Genomic DNA, 19067 nt, shown 5'->3' with positions numbered 1-19067 from the left:
TAGTAGACAGATAAGGCAGTCCCTGCCCTCAAGAAGTTTACAATCTAGGAATGAAGTTAAGACATTTAAGAAGAGTATTAAAACAGAAAGGAATAACCACTATAGAGATTTAGAGAGTAAATAACTTCTAGTTCCAGAACTGCTAAACTGATGGAGGAAATGGTGGCATTTGCATTGGTCCCTGTAGTATGGTGAGTCAGTACAGAGTGAGTAACCTGTCAGGATGATTAATCTAGAGATTTTCTGAGAGTGAAGGAGAAAGACCATTTAGGAGACTATCACAATAGTCCAGATGAGGTAATGAGGCTCTAAACAAGGCTAGTAGAGTTAAAAACACTCATTTGTTCGTAAAACATTTTTGAAACCACGTAACAAATACAGTCAGCTGAGCTGAGCTTTCTAGATTCATGCCTCTACATTGTAGCTTCACCCAAATTGCACTCCTTGTTTGCTTGAAGGAGTAATGAAAGATTCTAATATTTATTTCAAGCTCACCAATATACACCCTGTGCTGCCCTAAGCATTTTACTTATTAACTCATTTAATCCTTAGAGCAACCCTGAGCATGGATGCTGCAATTTTCCTCATTACAAAGACAAAGAAACTGCAGCTTATATAGGTTAAGTGTCTTGCCCAAGGTTACAAAGTTAGAAGTGGCAGAGCACTTGGTTCTCGAGCCCACACTCTTAAATGCTAAAGCTTTCTCACTCTTTAAAGGTAAACTCATTTCACCCTCACCCTAAGACCTCACGACATCTGCGCACAAAATTGCCTCATATCTTTGTGCCTTAACAACTGGCACTTACACATTTCTAGTATTGGTCATTTCCCGTGCATCAAACCCATTCCACTTCTCCCACATCCAGTGTATGTGTCCTAAGTACAGAGACCAGGTCTTGTTTCCTCATCTAAAATTTGGAATAATAATTCAAAGAGAGGTGTGTGAAGATTAAATTAAATAACATATCTAAGGCACCTCTCACAGCAACTAGCACATGAAATCTAGCTTAATTGTGCACATAGATTGTAGGGGAATTTCAGTATTAAAAAATTCTAAAATGTATGCTAATTTGATAAAGAAATTAATGACTCAAGAATGAAATGCCTAGTATAAGGGAGCTATCTTTGGGGCAGCTAGAGGATACATGTCTTCATTATGCAACCCATGAAGTCCACAGCAAACCAAACTGAATCAAGAAAATGTAAAAAGGAGACACACCTCCTTCTTCATCCGGTAATACTCATCAATGGCATACTGGTATTTTGGGGTGCTGATGCCCAAAACAGATGCAATCTTCTCTCCGAGAAAGTCACACACTAAAAATATAAAAGTTAAATGACTTACATAATTCCATAAACATTTCTTGAGCCCTTTCTATGCGCAAAGCACTGTACGAATACAAAAGTTACACTCCCTGCCCTCGGGGAGATAATGAACATTCTGTACATCTCCTTTGTGTATCTTCCTTGATTTCCCCAAGAAGCACTAGTGGCTCCTTCTGGGCTCCCAATACCACTGCTCATACCTCTGACTATAACACTTATCACCAGGTGTTATAATTATCTGTTAGATGTCTATTTCTACAAGAAAAATGTATACTCTCAGAGGGCTGGGATATCACTAGGCTGGGAGAAAGGAATGGATTATACTATAGCACTCACTGAGCGCCTGCCACATGCCAGGCACTATGAAAGGTTAGACTCAAAGAAGTTGAAGAACTGGCCCAAGCGGACAAAGCAGATCCAAAGCTCAATCCGGGTCTGAATGCAAAGCTCATGTTCTTTTCATTATACTAGACTGTCTAGCATATATTGAGAGCTCAGTAAATGTTTGTTGAATGAATTATTACTCACGTTTAGATCTAATGAAAGGCATAAAGTGGTAGAAGCTACGGGGGAGTTAAAATGGGAAGCAGAGGAAAGCTTTATGATTTAAAACGCATATTTAAAGTTAGCATGATTAAGTCATAAGTTGATAATTCATTTCCTTCAAATATGACTTAGTTATATCTCAAGAAATGAAATATTAATCAAATAAAACATAAATGAATTATAACTACAGGCTTTAGAATAAGCAGTTAGAATGAGAACAATATCAGGGAATCAAATGGCAAAATAGCAAAATAACTGCTAACAGGAAAGTTTCAAGAACATGAAAATTATATCTAAATTAATATAGCTATTTTTTAGTCCTTTTTTTAAAGCATATCCAGAAGCTAAAAAATGTTTTAAGATGAAATACAAGTTAGATTAATATCTTCCAATGTGAGCTAGCTAGCTAGCTAGCTGCTGAGAAGGGAGTGACTAACCCCCAATTGTTTCTCCTTCAATTTTGAAACACCCTATTTAGCAAAGCTCCTGTTCTGGGAGCATATTATAGTGGTTATACAATATTCAAACAAAAAAATAATACCTGAGAGGGTTGATGTGGCAGCACGAAGCATGTAAAACCATAAGTAGGGGCCCCAGGTAAGTTTTGTCTGCAACAAGAGGTTAGGTTAGCAACATTCACACCTAAATTCATTCTATACATTTAGGCCAGAAAGTAGTGAAATACTTGGTGGGCACTTAGAATATTCTATAGATGATACTATAAACAGAGTACAATCCAATAAAAAAATTAAAAGCTTTGTAGAGAGAATGTCACAAAGACATTTTACATTCACCCATACAACTATCACCACCTTACGTCCACAGAATAACCAAAAAAAGCAGCAGCCACTGAAATGGAGTTGGTTAAGTCATAACCTTAATTATTTACGAGTTATCCAGAGCCTTCCTTTCTCCTGTCTTGCTGCTTTTTTGTCTTCATTATTCAAAAGCACACCAGAGAGTGCGTACAGTCAATGGAAAGGGATCTAAGAAATCATACAGTACAACACACGTATGATTTAGTGGGGAAGTTAAGGTTCAGAGAAATTAAGCAGATTAAGGGCACATTAAATGAACTTTTAATGGTGGGAAAATAAGTAACCAGTAAGTGGCAAGATGAGGTTTTTTTGTTGCTGTTCCTTCAAGGATTAAAAAGGGACTAGAGGGCTTCCCTGGTGGCGCAGTGGTTCAGAGTCCGCCTGCCGATGCAGGGGACATGGGTTCGTGCCGGGGTCCGGGAGGATTCCACATGCCGCAGAGCGGCTAGGCTCATGAGCCGTGGCCGCTGAGCCTGCACGTCCAGAGCCTGTGCTCCGCAATGGGAGAGGCCACAACAGTGAGAGGCCCACATACCGCAAAAAAAAAAAAAAAAAAGGGACTAGAGCATATAACCCAAGAAGAGTTTAGTATCTATTTGGTAGGCTAGGACCACTGGCAGAATGCAATCTACACTACACACCTGCATAGTTAACCTTGGTAATTCCATAGAATACTTTTGTGAAGCTTGCCACATAGATGACAGTTTGCCTCTGTGGATGAAATCAGTAATAGGAGCATGATTCATCATACCAATATTTTTGTTTATGAAAAGAAAACATAGTATAGAGCCTACAATCGATCAAACACATTAGTAATTATTTGAATATTGGTTCCAGGGAAAGAAGGAAAAGATAAACCTGTCCATAATCTTCTTAGATAAGATATGCCGATGATTATAAGGGCGTTAAAAAAGCATATACAAGAATATCTGTAATACTGAAAACTGTAGACACTGGAAATGACCCTTTTTTCTCTATTGGTGAAATGGAAGTATCTTCCTTTTCCACTGTCTAAAGCTAACGAAGTTGCCAATTTTGGTGTTATTTCCTTTCTTGCTGGTTAAGGAAAATTTTTCACCTCAGGGTTTTCAAAGTCATTCTGAGTGGCCACTGTCTGTCTTAACAACTTCTTACGCAAATTAATTTAAAAATAAAGTTCTATATTTTAAATATTTTTTTAAAAAGGAATATCTGTAAGACTGGGCAGATGGGCTAAAGCAGAGAGGAGTAAACATGTAACATAGTCTTTCAATGAAAAGTAGGTATATCAATTCCTGTGATAACATTTCTGAAAAGACACACAAGTAAGGTAGCTCCTTAGTTTCTCTTTACACAAGAATGGATGTCCGAATGCTGGGAAAATGGCGGAAGAGTAAGATGTGGAGATCACCTTCCTCCCCACAGATACACCAGAAATACATCTACAAGTGGAACAACTGCTACAGAACACCTACTGAAGCCTGGCAGGAGACCTCAGACCTCCCCAAAACAAAAAACAGACGCCCTCCAGCGATCTACACGCAGAGGCAGGGCCAAATCCAAAGCTGAGCCCCTGTGAGCTGTGAGAACAAATAAGAGAAACGGAAATCTCTCCCAGCAGCCTCAGAAACAACAGATTAAAGCTCCACAATCAACCTGATGTACCCTGCATCTGTGGAATACATGAATAGGCAACGAATCATCCCAAATTGAGGAGGTGGGCTTCGAGAGCAAGATCTATGATTTTTTCCCCTTTTCCTTTTTTTGTGAATGTGTATGTGTATGCTTCTGTGTGAGATCTTGTCTGTATAGTTTTGCTTCCACCATTTGTCCTAGGGTTCTATCCGTCCATGTTTTTTTTTTAATTTTTTTCTTAATAATTAATTTGAATTTTAATAACTTTATTATACTTTACCTTCCTCCCTCCCTCCCTCCGTCCCTCCCTCCCTCCTTTAGACAACGAATCATCCCAAATTGAGGAGGTGGTCTCTGAGAGCAAGATTTATGATTTTTCCCCCTTTACCTCTTTTTGTGAGGGTGTACGTGTATGCTTCTGTGTAAGATTTTGTCTGTATAGCTTTGCTTCCAACATTTGTCCTAAAGGTTCTATCCATCCCTTTTTTTTTCTAAATAATTATTTTTTAATTCAATAACTTTATTATACTTTATTTTATTTTACTGTATCTTCTTTCTTTCTGTCTTTTTTCCTTCCTTCCCTCCTTCCTTCCTTCCTCCCTCCCTCCTTTCTTTCCTTCTTGCCTTCTTTCCTTCTTTGCTTCTTTCTATCTTTCTTTCTTCCTTCCTTCCTTCCCTCCTTTCTTTCTTTCTTTCTTTCTTCATACTTCTACTAATTCTCTCTACTTTTTCTGCCTTTTATTCTGAGCCGTGTGGATGAAAGGCTCTTGGTGCTCCAGCCAGGAGTCAGGGCTCTGCCTCTGAGGTAGGAGAGCCAACTTCAGGACACTGGTCAACAAGAGACCTCCCAGCTCCACATAATATCAAACAGCGAAAATCTCCCAGAGACCTCCATCTTAACACCAGCACCCAGCTTCACTCAACAACCAGCAAGCTACAGTGCTGGAAAACCTATGCCAAACAACTAGCAAAACAGGAACACAACCCCACCCATTAGCAGAGAGGCTGCCAAAAATCATAATAAGGCCACAGACACCCCAAAACACACCACCAGACGTGAACCTGCCCACTAGAGAGACAAGATCCAGCCTCATCCACCACAACACAGGCACTAGTCCCCTCCACCAGGAAGTCTACACAACCCACTGAACCAATCTTAGCCACTGGAGGCAGACATCAAAAACAGCGGGAACTATGAACCTGCAGCCTGCAAAAAGGAGACCCCAAACACAGTAAGATAAGCAAAATGAGAAGACAGAAAAACACACAGCAGATAAAGGAGCAAGATAAAAATGCACCAGACCTAACAAATGAAGAGGAAATAGGCAGTCTACCTGAAAAAGAATTCAGAATAATGATAGTAAGGATGATCCAAAATCTTGGAAATAGAATGGACAAAATGCAAGAAACAGTTAACAAGGACCTAGAAGAAATAAAGATGAAACAAGCAACGATGAACAACACAATAAATGAAATTAAAAGTACTCTAGATGGGATCAATAGCAGAATAACTGAGGCAGAAGAACGGATAAGTGACCTGGAAGATAAAATAGTGGAAATAACTACTGCAGAGCAGAATACAGAAAAAAGAATGAAAAGAACTGAGGACAGTCTCAGAGACCTTTGGGACAACATTAAATGCACCAACATTCGAATTATAGGGGTCCCAGAAGAAGAAGAGAAAAAGAAAGGGACTGAGAAAATATTTGAAGAGATTATAGTTGAAAACTTCCCTAATATGGGAAAGGAAATAGTTAATCAAGTCCAGGAAGCACAGAGAGTCCCATACAGGATAAATCCAAGGAGAAATACGCCAAAACACATATTAATCAAACTGTCAAAAATTAAATACAAAGAAAGCATATTAAAAGCAGCAAGGGAAAAACAACAAATAACACACAAGGGAATCCCCATAAGGTTAACAGCTGATCTCTCAGCAGAAACCCTACAAGCCAGAAGGGAGTGGCAGGACATACTGAAAGTGATGAAGGATAAAAACCTGAAACCAAGACTACTCTACCCAGCAAGGATCTCATTCAGATTTGATGGAGAAATTAAAACCTTTACAGACAAGCAAAAGCTGAGAGAGTTCAGCACCACCAAACCAGCTTTACAAAAAATGCTAAATGAACTTCTCTAGACAAGAAACACAAGAGAAGGAAAAGACCTATAATAACGAACCCAAAAAAATTTAGAAAATGGGGATAGGAACATACATATCGATAATTACCTTAAATGTAAATGGACTAAATGCTCCCACCAAAAGACACAGATTGGCTGAATGGATACAAAAACAAGACCCTTATATATGCTGTCTACAAGAGACCCACTTCAGACCTACAGACACATACTGACTGAAAGTAAGGGGATGGAAAAAGATATTCCATGCAAATGGAAATCAAAAGAAAGCTGGAGTAGCAATTCTCATATCAGACAAAATAGACTTTAAAATAAGGACTATTAGAAGAGACAAAGAAGGACACTACATAATGATCAAGGGATCAATCCAAGAAGAAGATATAACAAATGTAAATATTTATGCACCCAACGTAGGAGCACCTCCATACATAAGGCAAATACTAACAGCCATAAAAGGGGAAATCGACAGTAACACATTCATAGTAGGGGACTTTAACACCCCACTTTCACCAATGGACAGATCATCCAAAATGAAAATAAATAAGGAAACACAAGCTTTAAATGATACATTAAACAAGATGGACTTAATTGATATTTATAGGACATTCCATCCAAAAACAACAGAATACACATTTTTCTCAAGTGCTCATGGAACATTCTCCAGGATGGATCATATCTTGGGTCACAAATCAAGTCTTGGTAAATTTAAGAAAATTGAAATTGTATCAAGTATCTTTTCCGACCACAATGCCATGAGACTAGATATCAATTACAGGAAAAGATCTGTAAGAAATACAAACACATGGAGGCTAAACAATACACTACTTAATAATGAAGTGATCACTGAAGAAATCAAAGAGGAAATCAAAAAATACCTAGAAACAAATGACAATGGAGACACGACGACCCAAAACCTATGGGAGGCAGCAAAAGCAGTTCTAAGGGGGAAGTTTATACCAATACAAGCCCACCTTAAGAAGCAGGAAACTTCTCGAATAAACAACCTAATCTTGCACCTCAAGCAATTAGAGAAAGAAGAACAAAAAAACCCCAAAGCTAGCAGAAGGAAACAAATCATAAAAATCAGATCAGAAATAAATGAAAAAGAAATGAAGGAAACAATAGCAAAGATCAATAAAACTAAAAGCTGGTTCACTACCCAGACTCATCAAGAAAAAAAGGGAGAAGACTCAAATCAATAGAATTAGAAATGAAAAAGGAGAAGTAACAACTGACACTGCAGAAATAAAAAAGATCATGAGAGATTACTACAAGCAACTCTATGCCAATAAAATGGACAATCTGGAAGAAATGGACAAATTCTTAGAAATGCACAACATGCCAAGACTGAATCAGGAAGAAATAGAAAATATGAACAGACCAATCACAAGCACTGATTAATTAAATTAAAACTGTGTTTAAAAATCTTCCAACAAACAAAAGCCCAGGACCAGATGGCTTCACAGGCGAATTCTATCAAACATTTACAGAAGAGCTAACACCTATCCTTCTCAAGCTCTTCCAAAATATAGCAGAGGGAGGAACACTCCCAAATTCCTTCTATGAGGCCACCATCACCTTGATACCAAAACCAGACAAGGATGTCACAAAGAAAGAAAACTACAGGCAAATATCACTGATGAACATAGATGCAAAAATCCTCAACAAAATACTAGCAAACAGAATCCAACAGCACATTAAAAGGATCATACACCATGATCAAGTGGGGTTTATTCCAGGAATGCAAGGATTCTTCAATATACGCAAATCTATCAATGTGATAAACCATATTAACAAATTGAAGGAGAAAAACCATATGATCATCTCAATAGATGCAGAGAAAGCTTTTGACAAAATTCAACACCCATTTATGATAAAAACCCTGCAGAAAGTAGGCATAGAGGGAACTTTCCCCAACATAATAAAAGCCACATATGACAAGCCCACAGCCAACATCATCCTCAATGGTGAAAAACTGAAAGCATTTCCACTAAGATCAGGAACAAGACAAGGCTGCCCACTCTCACCACTCTTATTCAACATAGTTTTGGAAGTTTTAGCCACAGCAATCAGAGAAGAAAAGGAAATAAAAGGAATCCAAATCGGAAAAGAAGAAGTAAAGCTGTCACTGTTTGCAGATGACATGATACTATACATAGAGAATCCTAAAGATGCTACCAGAAAACTACTAGAGCTAATCAATGAATTTGGTAAAGTAGCAGGATACAAAATTAATGCACAGAAATCTCTGGCATTCCTATATACTAATGATGAAAAATCTGAAAGTGAAATCAAGAAAACACTCCCATTTACCACTGCAACAAAAAGAATAAAATATCTAGGAATAAACCTACCTAAGGAGACAAAAGACCTGTATGCAGAAAATTATAAGACACTGATGAAAGAAATTAAATATGATACAAATAGATGGAGAGATATACCATGTTCTTGGATTGGAAGAATCAACATTGTGAAAATGACTATACTACCCAAAATAATCTATAGATTCAATGCAATCCCTATCAAACTACCACTGGCATTTTTCACAGAACTAGAACAAAAAATTTCGCAATTTGTATGGAAACACAAAAGACCCCGAATAGCCAAAGCAATCTTGAGAAAGAAAAAAGGAGCTGGAGGAATCAGGCTCCCTGACTTCAGACTATACTACAAAGCTACAGTAATCAAGACAGCATGGTACTGGCAGAAAAACAGAAAGATAGATCAATGGAACAGGATAGAAAGCCCAGAGATAAACCCACACACATATGGACACCTTATCTTTGATAACGGTGGCAGGAATGTACAGTGCAGAAAGGACACCCTCTTCAATAAGTGGTGCTGGGAAAACTGGACAGATACATCTAAAAGTATGAGATTAGATCACTCCCTAACACTATACACAAAAATAAGCTCAAAATGGATTAAAGACCTAAATGTAAGGCCAGAAACTATCAAACTCTTAGAGGAAAACATAGGCAGAACACTCTATGACATAAATCACAGCAAGATCCTTTCTGACCCACCTCCTAGAGTAATGGAAATAAAAACAAAAATAAACAAATGGGACCTGATGAAACTTCAAAGCTTTTGCACAGCAAAGGAAAACATAAACAAGACCAAAAGACAACCCTCAGAATGGGAGAAAATATTTGCAAATGAAGCAACTGACAAAGGATTAATCTCCAAAATTTACAAGCAGCTCATGCAGCTCAATAACAAAAAAACAAACAACCCAATCCAAAAATGGGCAGAAGACCTAAATAGACATTTCTGCAAAGAAGATACACAGACTGCCAACAAACACATGAAAGAATGCTCAACATCATTAATCATTAGAGAAATGCAAATCAAATCTACAATGAGATATCATCTCACACCAGTCAGGATGGCTATCATCAAAAAATCTAGAAACAATAAATGCTGGAGAGGGTGTGGAGAAAAGGGAACCCTCTTGCACTGTTGGTGGGAATGTGAATTGGTTCAGCCACTATGGAGAACAGAATGGAGGTTCCTTAAAAAACTACAAATAGAACTACCATATGACCCAGCAATCCCACTACTGGGCATATACCCTGAGAAAACCATAATTCAAAAAGAGTCATGTACCAAAATGTTCATTGCAGCTCTATTTACAATAGCCCTGAGATGGAAACAACCTAAGTGCCCATCATCGGATGAATGGATAAAGAAGATGTGGCACATATATACAATGGAACATTACTCAGCCATAAAAAGAAACGAAATGGAGCTATTTGTAATGAGGTGGATAGACCTAGAGTCTGTCATACAGAGTGAAGTAAGTCAGAAAGAAAAAGACAAATACCATATGCTAACACATATATATGGAATTTAAGAAGAAAAAAAAAATGTCATGAAGAACCTAGGGGTAAGACAGGAATAAAGACACAGACCTACTGGAGAAAAGACTTGAGGATATGGGGAGGGGGAAGGGTGAGCTGTGACAGGGTGAGAGAGAGTCATGGACATATACACACTAACAAACGTAAGGTAGATAGCTAGTGGGAAGCAGCCGCATGGCACAGGGATATCAGCTCGGTGCTTTGTGACCGCCTGGAGGGGTGGGATAGGGAGGGTGGGAGGGAGGGAAATGCAAGAGGGAAGAGATATGGGAACATATGTATATGTATAACTGATTCACTTTGTTATAAAGCAGAAACTAACACACCATTGTAAAGCAATTATACCCCAATAAAGATGTTAAAAAAAAAAAAAAAGAATGGATGTCCAAGCAAACAAATACAGTCAAGAAAACACTGTATATTTCTGACTCCCTGATAAAAACCTGTTATATCTTCTACATTCAGTGCAGGAGGCATCTCTTAGGTGGGGATAAGGGGCTCTGTTTAGTGGCTCTGTTTAAGATGCTCTGACTTTAGTGTTTACTTTTTTTTTTTTTAACAGCAAATGGGACAGTACAGATACATAGAGAATGGAAGCAATTTCTATAACACATAATAAGTGATAAGGCCAAGAAACTAGTTAGAAAAGGACTCAGCATGCTTTTGGAGAAAAGCATGCATTTCTCAGTGGGCCAATTCTCCTGGGGTTGTTTCTAGAGAGAACAATTGCTAATATCCAGGCTGCAACTACCAAAGAGTCAAAACTGAGACACTGGATAAGGATTCCTGAATACCATCTATCATTATCACACAGAGTTATACAGAATGAATGGATAGGGCCCTTTGTGCAGACACTGACCCAGAGTCTACACTGGAACCCTGCCACCACTGCCAGCATCACTACCGCCACCACCATCCCAGTAACAGAAGAACTGGGACAAGATCTTGAGTCTTTAAGACTTCCAATTTATGAGCGCAAACTCAAGTAGATTCATCTCTTTCTTCAAAAATTTAATTATCTATTTCTTCCTGCATAATTTTCCATCTCTTCCTTAATAAAGAACTATTAAGACTTGCTATCTTTTGTTTTGAAACAACTTATTTTTAAATTATAAAAGTAATGCTCATTTATTGCAATAACACAAAATGGAAAAAGTATAAAGAAAATTTAAGTCACCCATTTTTCCACCGTCCATAGATAATTATCATTAACATCTTAGTATATTTTTCCCAGTCTTTTCCTCAGCATATATGCGTTTTACAACATTGCTATACTTTTTCTATCCTGCTGTTTTTCCCATTTACTATATTGAAAATATTAAGCATATTTCCCGAATGCTTAAATTCTTAAGGGTGGAATAACTAGGTCAAAAATATAATCATTTGGAAAGCTCTCCCTTCACAATGCAAAACTTCACACCAGAAAATTTACCAATAAATATTCAGCAGTAATGTATGAGATTGTCCATTCCCTTGTACCCTCATTACAGTATATTGTTCTTTTCCTTTTTAAAAATTTGATAGGCAAAAATGAGCCCAGATAATTTTGAGTTCTGACTATATTAAGAAAGGCATCAGTCCATTTATATAGGTAACAGTTATGTGCATAATCAAAGTTTTTAATATGTACAGTTAGATACACACATATACACATATTTAAGGAACCCTAAGCGAAACTAAATCAATGGTTAAAGGAATTACTGGAAATATGTTTACTCTTAACGTTCATCTAAGGTAAAATCTAAGGAAAACAATTATAAGATTGTAAAAAGATCTAGGTCTCCATTTCTTACTTTCTATCAAGTATCATATGCCAGGAGTATTATTCTTTTATTTATTTATTTATTTATTTTTGATTGCATTGGGTCTTTGTTGCTGCGCACGGGCTTTCTCTAGTTGCGGCAAGAGGGGGCTACTCTTCATTGCAGTGCGCAGGCTTCTCATTGCAGTGGCTTCTCTTGTTGCAGAGCATGGGCTCCAGTCACACGGGCTTCAGTAGTTGTGGCTCGTGGGCTCAGTAGTTCTGGCTCGCGGGCTCTAGAGCACAGGCTCAGTAGTTCTGGGTGCAAGGGCTTAGTTGCTCCACTGCATGTGGGATCTTCCCGGACCAGGGCTCAAACCCGTGTCCCCTGCATTGGCAGGCGGATTCTTAACCACTGTGCCACCAGGGAAGTCCCAGGAGTATTATTCTTAAATCTTTATTTTAGATACCAGGGTTTTTCTTTAATTGGGTCTGTTCTACATATCTACTATGTAAATATACAATACCTTTTCCAAATTCCTGTGTCCTATCAGATTTACGATGCATTAGAAGCCAAAAGAAATTGGAAAGTCTGCTTTGCACATTAAGTGATGCTAGGTCTGTCTTTAATTATAAACAGCTGCTAGGATGATTATTATTTTAAAAAAAGACAAGTGTTGGTGAGTATGTAAAGAAATTAGAACCCTTGGACGCTGTTGGTGGGAATGTAAAATGGTGCAGCCATTATGGAAAACAGTAGGGCGGTTCCTCAAAAAATAAAATACAAACACCAAATGATCCAGCAATTCCACTTCTGGGTATTTATCCAAAAGAACTGAAATTAGAATCTCGAAGAGGTATTTCCACTCTCTTGTTAGTGGCAGCATTATTTACAGTAGCCAAGATATGGAAACAACCTAAGTGTCCCCATTAAAGAGGAAACCACTATCTGCAAGTTTGCTTTATGACCAGAAGTCTACATTAAACTACAGCATTAAAAAAAATGATGACTAACATTAACATGTGCATGCATAAGTAATAAACCAAACGAAGATATCTATAGTTCAGGCAGCAATTAAAAATATCCAAAAAATGAATTGTATCTCTTTTAGCAAAAGATTTAAGTAATTGTTTCTTTTGGCCTTGGTTAACTTAGCCAACATAGATAGTCCTATTTGCTAATTACAAATTCTTCATGAACGGTACCAGATTTTTTTCTGAAAATTTTATGTAGAAGTGAAGTATAATGTCAGCTCTCAGCTTCCAACTAAGTTTATAACATAAGCTTCCTACTGGCAGTATTTATACACACACACACACACACACACATATATATGGTATTAGTATATAACAGCAGCTCCTCGTTGCCTAAAAAAATCACTATACTCTAGGAGACACAATTACCACCAAGGAAAATATAACTTTAAAACTTCAAAATGGATATTTCAGGAATGAAGCCAAACAAGTTAATTTCATAAACTTTCAAATGATTCTTGAATAAGGAATGTAGGGAAAATTGTTAAATTTAGTCATGGGTTTTCAAATTCCAATAGAGTTCTAAAATTACCTTTTGAGCGAGATTCCTTGTGCTACCTACTGTATTTGCTTTGTTATCTAATACTACCTTACATGTATATAGTTCTTAGTCATTTTTCAATGAGTCTTCATAGGTACTATCTTTTTAATCTTCAAAAACAATTCTTAACGTAGATGAGACAAAGGTTATCTTTTTTTTGTAGTCGTGAGACCTGAAGTGCAGTGGGATTAAGTCTTCATCACAGGGAGGTGACTACTCCAGGACTAAGCCAGAACTGAAACCAGCTCTGACTATGCATGCTGCCTCCCAGCGAAGGAAACAGACAGGTTTCTTATCACCCAGGTTTCTTGCCTTAGTTTAGGCCTAAAAATTCAAATAAATTTGAAAGACAACATACTATATACAAGGTAATTAACTATTTGAAGAGTGGATATGGACTTACAGCACAACAGCAGGAGGAACTCTGTGGACCCACTACCCAGTGAAACTGGTGAAAATTATTTAAAATAAACATTTAAACCCTCTGGAAATGGTCCTAAGGATATACTACAAATGAAAAAAACATCTATTCAAGAAAATAAATAAAAATTTGACAAGAAAATGAGAGTATGAAGTAAGTGAACCAAGACCATTGGCCTTCCCAGCAAAGTGAAGTGGAAATTCACTGCCAGACCGGTACAGCTAAGAACACAGGGCTCCTTCTACCCCTAGCTTCCACTGGAGCCCGTGTGCCACAACTAGAGAGAAGCCCACACACTGCAACAAAGAGCCCGTGCGCCACAATGAAAGATTCTCAGCCATAAATAAATAAATAAATAAATATTTTAAAAAACAAGCGGGCTTCCCTGGTGGCGCAGTGGTTGAGAGTCGGCCTGACGTTGCAGGGGACGCAGGTTCATGCCCCGGTCCAGGAGGATCCCGCATGCCGCGGAGCGGCTGGGCCCGTGAGCCATGGCCGCTAAGCCTGCGCATCCGGAGCCTGTGCTCCGCAACAGGAGAGGCCACAACAGTGAGAGGCCCGCGTACCGCAAGGAGAGAGAAAGGAAAGAAGAGAAAAAAAAAACAGACAAGGGATCTGAATAGGCATTTCTCTAAAGATGATATACAAATGGCCAATAAACAAATGAAAACATGCTCAATATCACTGGCCACCAAGGAAATGCAAATTAAACCATAATGAGATGCCACTTCACACCCACAAGGACAACTAGAATAAAAAAGATAGTAACAAGTGTTAATAAGGATGTAGAGAAATCAGAACCCTCATTCAATGCTGGCAGTAATTTTAAATGGTGCAGCCACTTTGGAAAACAGTTTGGTGGTTCTTCAAATGACTGAATACAGGATTTCCCTGCTATCCATAAGTAGAGCATTCCTATGAAACCTTCCATAACGCAAAATTGTGTAAAGTAAATAAGTGATTACCTTAGGACACATCTTACTAAACAGCTGAACAAAATAAATCGAAACAAAGCACAAATGCTCACAGATACAGTTCAAAGCTATGGCGGCTTGATGCTGTGATGCTGAGTATAGTTCCCCTGGGAAGGAGCTTCAAGGTGCCTCTCTCACTGTTCAGGGTGCCCACCACCTCTACAAGGGCTCACTGCAAAACAAATTCTGGACGCTATTTTTGCTTTTTACCTTTTTTCATAAAAGTGAAAATCCTCTTCGGCTTTCTTTCAGTTAGCGAAAAGAGGTACTAACGTAGGTTTTTCATAAAAGCGAAGTGGTGTAAAGCAAACTTTCAAAAAGCAGGGGATACCTGTATAGAGTTATCATATGACCCAGCAATTCCACTCATAGGTACATACCTAAGAGAAATGAAAACATACGTCCACACAAATACTGGTACACAAATGTTCATAGCTGAAGTATTCATAATAGCCAAAAGGTAGAAACAACCAAATGTCTCTGACCTGACAAACATGGTATATCAAAAAAAGGAATGAAGTTCTGACACATGCTATAACATGGATAAACCTTGAAAACGTTACGCTAAGTGAAAGAAGCCAGTCACAAAAGATCACATATCATACGAGTTCGTTCATATGAAATGTCCATAATAGGGAAATCAATAGACAGAAAATAGATTAGTGGTCATCAGGGGTTGGGGAGATGAAGGGTAGGGAGTGATAACTAAAGGGTACTGAGTTTCTTTTTGATGTGATGCAAACGTACTAAAAATTGACCGTGGTAATGGTTGCGTCTATCAGTGAATATATTAAAAACCACTGCTGCAAATTTTAAATTGATGAATGTATGCTACGTGGGCTGCATCTCAGTAAAGCTTTTTTAAAGAGTAAACCTTTAGGAAAGTAGTAAGGATGCATTTTTTCTATGCAATGTCTTTATTACTGATTCCTATGTAAATAGAGGACTATTTTTGAGACAAAGACTTTTTAAACCATACATATATACACAAATTTATACAGACAAATAAAAACCCCTTCAAAGTAATTTAAAAGAAAGACATTTATTTCCACAATTCTTCCACTGCATGAAACACTTCTACAATATTCTGCATGCATTTGGAATTGCCTTCAGAGTATACTGCACAGTCCTTTGAATATTGTCTACAGCAGAGAATCTGGATCTGATATTGCTTTAATAACTAGAATTTATTTAGAACCAAATCTGATGAAAAATTAGTAATAACATTTTTTAAGCCAAATCTAAATTAATAATTCTCTATTCTGCTACTTTGCTTTATTTTCTTCATAGCACTTTCCATAGTCTGATAATTATAGTATATACTTGCTTATTGCCTTTCTGCCCACTAGCATATAAGAGCAGAAATTTATACTGCCCATTGCTGTATCACCAGCACCTAGAAAGTCCATAAATATTTGATCAACTGAACTCTCAAAATGACTACTTAGAAAGGCAACACGTCTTTTAAAAAAATGTACAGCTAGTCTTATAATTTTACAGTTACATCTTTTTGTTTTGTTTTTGTTTTTTAATTTCTTTTTGGCTGTGTTGGGTCTTTGCTGCTGTGCGTGGGCTTTCTCTAGTTGCGGCCAGCGGCAGCTACTCTTCGCTGTGGTGCATGGGCTTCTCATTGCAGTGGCTTCTCTTGCTGCAGAACATGGGCTCTAGGCACGTGGGCTTCAGTAGTTGTGGCATGCGGACTTCAGCAGCTGTGGTGCACAGGCTTAGTTGCTCCGTGTCATGTGGGATCTTCCTGGACCAGGGATCGAACCCGTGTTCCCTGCATTGGCAGGCGGATTCTTAACCACTGTGCCACCAGGAAAGTCCCCAGTCACATCATTTATAACTTAGAAATTCTTAAATTTAGCTGGTGAGGGGCTTCCCTGGTGGCGCAGTGGTTGGGAGTCCGCCTGCCGATGCGGGGGATGCGGGTTCGTGCCCCGGTCTGGGAGGATCCCACATGCCGCGGAGCGGCTGGGCCCGTGAGCCATGGCCGCTGGGCCTGCGCGTCCGGAGCCTGTGCTCCGCGGCGGGAGAGGCCACAGCAGTGAGGAGCCCGCGTACCGCAAAAAAAAAAAAAAATTTAGCTGATGAGGAACATAAAGTTAAGAACTGTATACCCCTATCTTCTAATGAAAACTTGAGGCAAGATAAAAAAGAACTGACAACTTCTAAGCTTTAAATGGAAACCATCATGGTGGTACAGTCTTTAATACAAAGGGACTGGAACTCAAGTACGCCGTTTAGTGAAATAAATCTTAAAGAAACCTATCCACACTGACAAAAGAACTCTGACACTCAAAAATAAACTATTCAGGCTACTGAAATACAGAAAATACTTCCATCCATATTGTGTAAAAATACTGTTTTCTACCAAAATCATAATGCATAATTTTATAATCAGAACACAGTTTATTTAAACCTCAAAGGTCCCTTCTATTCAATGTTTAAGGGAAAGAGGGACTTCCCTGGTGGTCCAGTGGTTAAGAATCCGCCTTCCAATGCAGGGTACACGGGTTCCATCCCTGGTTGAGGAACTAAGATGCCTCGTGCCACAGGGCAACTAAGCCCTCACATTGCAACTAGAGAGAAGCCAGTGTTCCACAACGAAGATCCCGCGCAACCAAGACCCGACACAGCCAAAAATATAAATAAATAAATAAATATAATTTTAAAAATGTTTAAGGGAAACAAATCAGTCAAAACAAAACCCACTGACAAAAGGAACATCAGTATCAAACCTACCGGATCAACAGTAGGCAAAACATCTTTCTTCTCCAGGCCATCAACTTCATCTTCATCTGTGCTGTATTCTTCCATTGTTTCACCACTAACAAAGTGGATGACTCTCCTTGGGACTTTCTTCTTTTTTCCTATGACTCCCAGTTCTACATTTTCAAAGCCTCTTTCATTACTCATCTAATGTCAATAATAAATTAAGAAAAGAAGAGTTTCGAGTGAGATTAATTTTCTTTCATGTAACAAAAAAAATTTTTCGGTTGCTTTATTTTAGGGAATAAAGAAATATAAGCCAATCCTTAAACAGTTTTTAAACAATAAAACAGATCATACACAGAAAAGCATATCAACAGCATAAACGAAGAGTTTAATGAATAGTAAAGCAAACCTCTGCATATTCACTGCCGAGGTTAAAAAACAGAACTTAACCAATTAAACTTTTTAAGTCAAAAGCTAAGAAATCAAGCAAGTCATAGCAATTCCAATGTCGTATAATATGTGAAGACATGCTGGACATCAATAATTTTAAAGAACAATGCTAATTACGGAGGGATTAGTGTGTTGATATATCAAAGGAAAATCATATAGATGCATGTACATATGTTAGATATGTAACATAAAATGTTTGTATAAGGTAACCCTGCTAAGTCTTTGAATTTGAGCCTAGCTACATGTGGGCAAACCAAAAACAGTTCAGCTTAATTCTGAACCTCTCCTTTTCCAAAATGGGAGTCCCGAAGGTACCAAGCAGGTACCAAAAATGAGTAAATACTGCTATAGATTAAAAGTAGACTTTTGAAGAAAAGCATGCCACAACCAAAGACATTAAAATTCAAAAAAATTTAAAGCACTGTGCAGGCCAAATAAAACTCATTTGTAAACCAAATCTGGAGAGCAGGCCATCAGTATTCTATATCTGAACTTCTACATTTCTCAGTCACTAATATATAGATGACAACACAGTTTTCCTGCTAGTAAAAAGATTTAACAAATTTTAAAACTATAATAGTCTATGGAATTCTAATTACATCCAAATTTCATTCCAAGGGAAATACTAATTTTACCTCACACATATAGCCAATTTTCCAAACTCATTGTAAATGCATTTTGAGGGAGAGGATGAAGAGCTTTTCCTTGTCTTTTTGCCTCAAGTTTAAATTCCTAAGAAAACCTTTGTTGTATCTTCTTACTAGAAGATTTCAAAAAGCACAGTGCAAATAATTGTAAAGAAAAATCTGGCAACAGTGGTTACCCTTGGGGTTAGGTACAAAGATGGGGGAGGAGGTACAGGTAAAGGAGTGGTCAAGGGG

The 19067-nt window shown here is 38.0% G+C and overlaps 1 protein-coding gene across 4 annotated transcripts in view; it reads right to left on the bottom strand.

Annotated features, from left to right (window-relative positions):
- FAM177A1 (family with sequence similarity 177 member A1) overlaps positions 1-19067 on the bottom strand; it is a 27876-nt gene that overhangs the window by 3588 nt on the left and 5221 nt on the right. For all 4 annotated transcript variants that reach the window (XM_027111067.1, XM_027111065.1, XM_027111064.1 and 1 more), the window contains 3 exons: positions 17764-17937; positions 2414-2480; positions 1220-1317 (listed from right to left, as the gene is read on the bottom strand). In XM_027111067.1, coding sequence (XP_026966868.1) covers positions 1220-1317; positions 2414-2480; positions 17764-17937 — 339 coding nt within the window. The remainder of the gene's footprint in view (positions 1-1219; positions 1318-2413; positions 2481-17763; positions 17938-19067) is intronic.

The sequence above is a fragment of the Aethalodelphis obliquidens genome, unplaced genomic scaffold (genome assembly GCF_003676395.1).
Source record: "Aethalodelphis obliquidens isolate GAN/ISIS:26980383/991018 unplaced genomic scaffold, ASM367639v1 scaffold10, whole genome shotgun sequence".
Lineage (NCBI taxonomy): Eukaryota > Metazoa > Chordata > Mammalia > Artiodactyla > Delphinidae > Aethalodelphis > Aethalodelphis obliquidens.
Note: the sequence above shows the minus strand (reverse complement) of the source record. Positions and strands in the feature narration are given on the sequence as shown.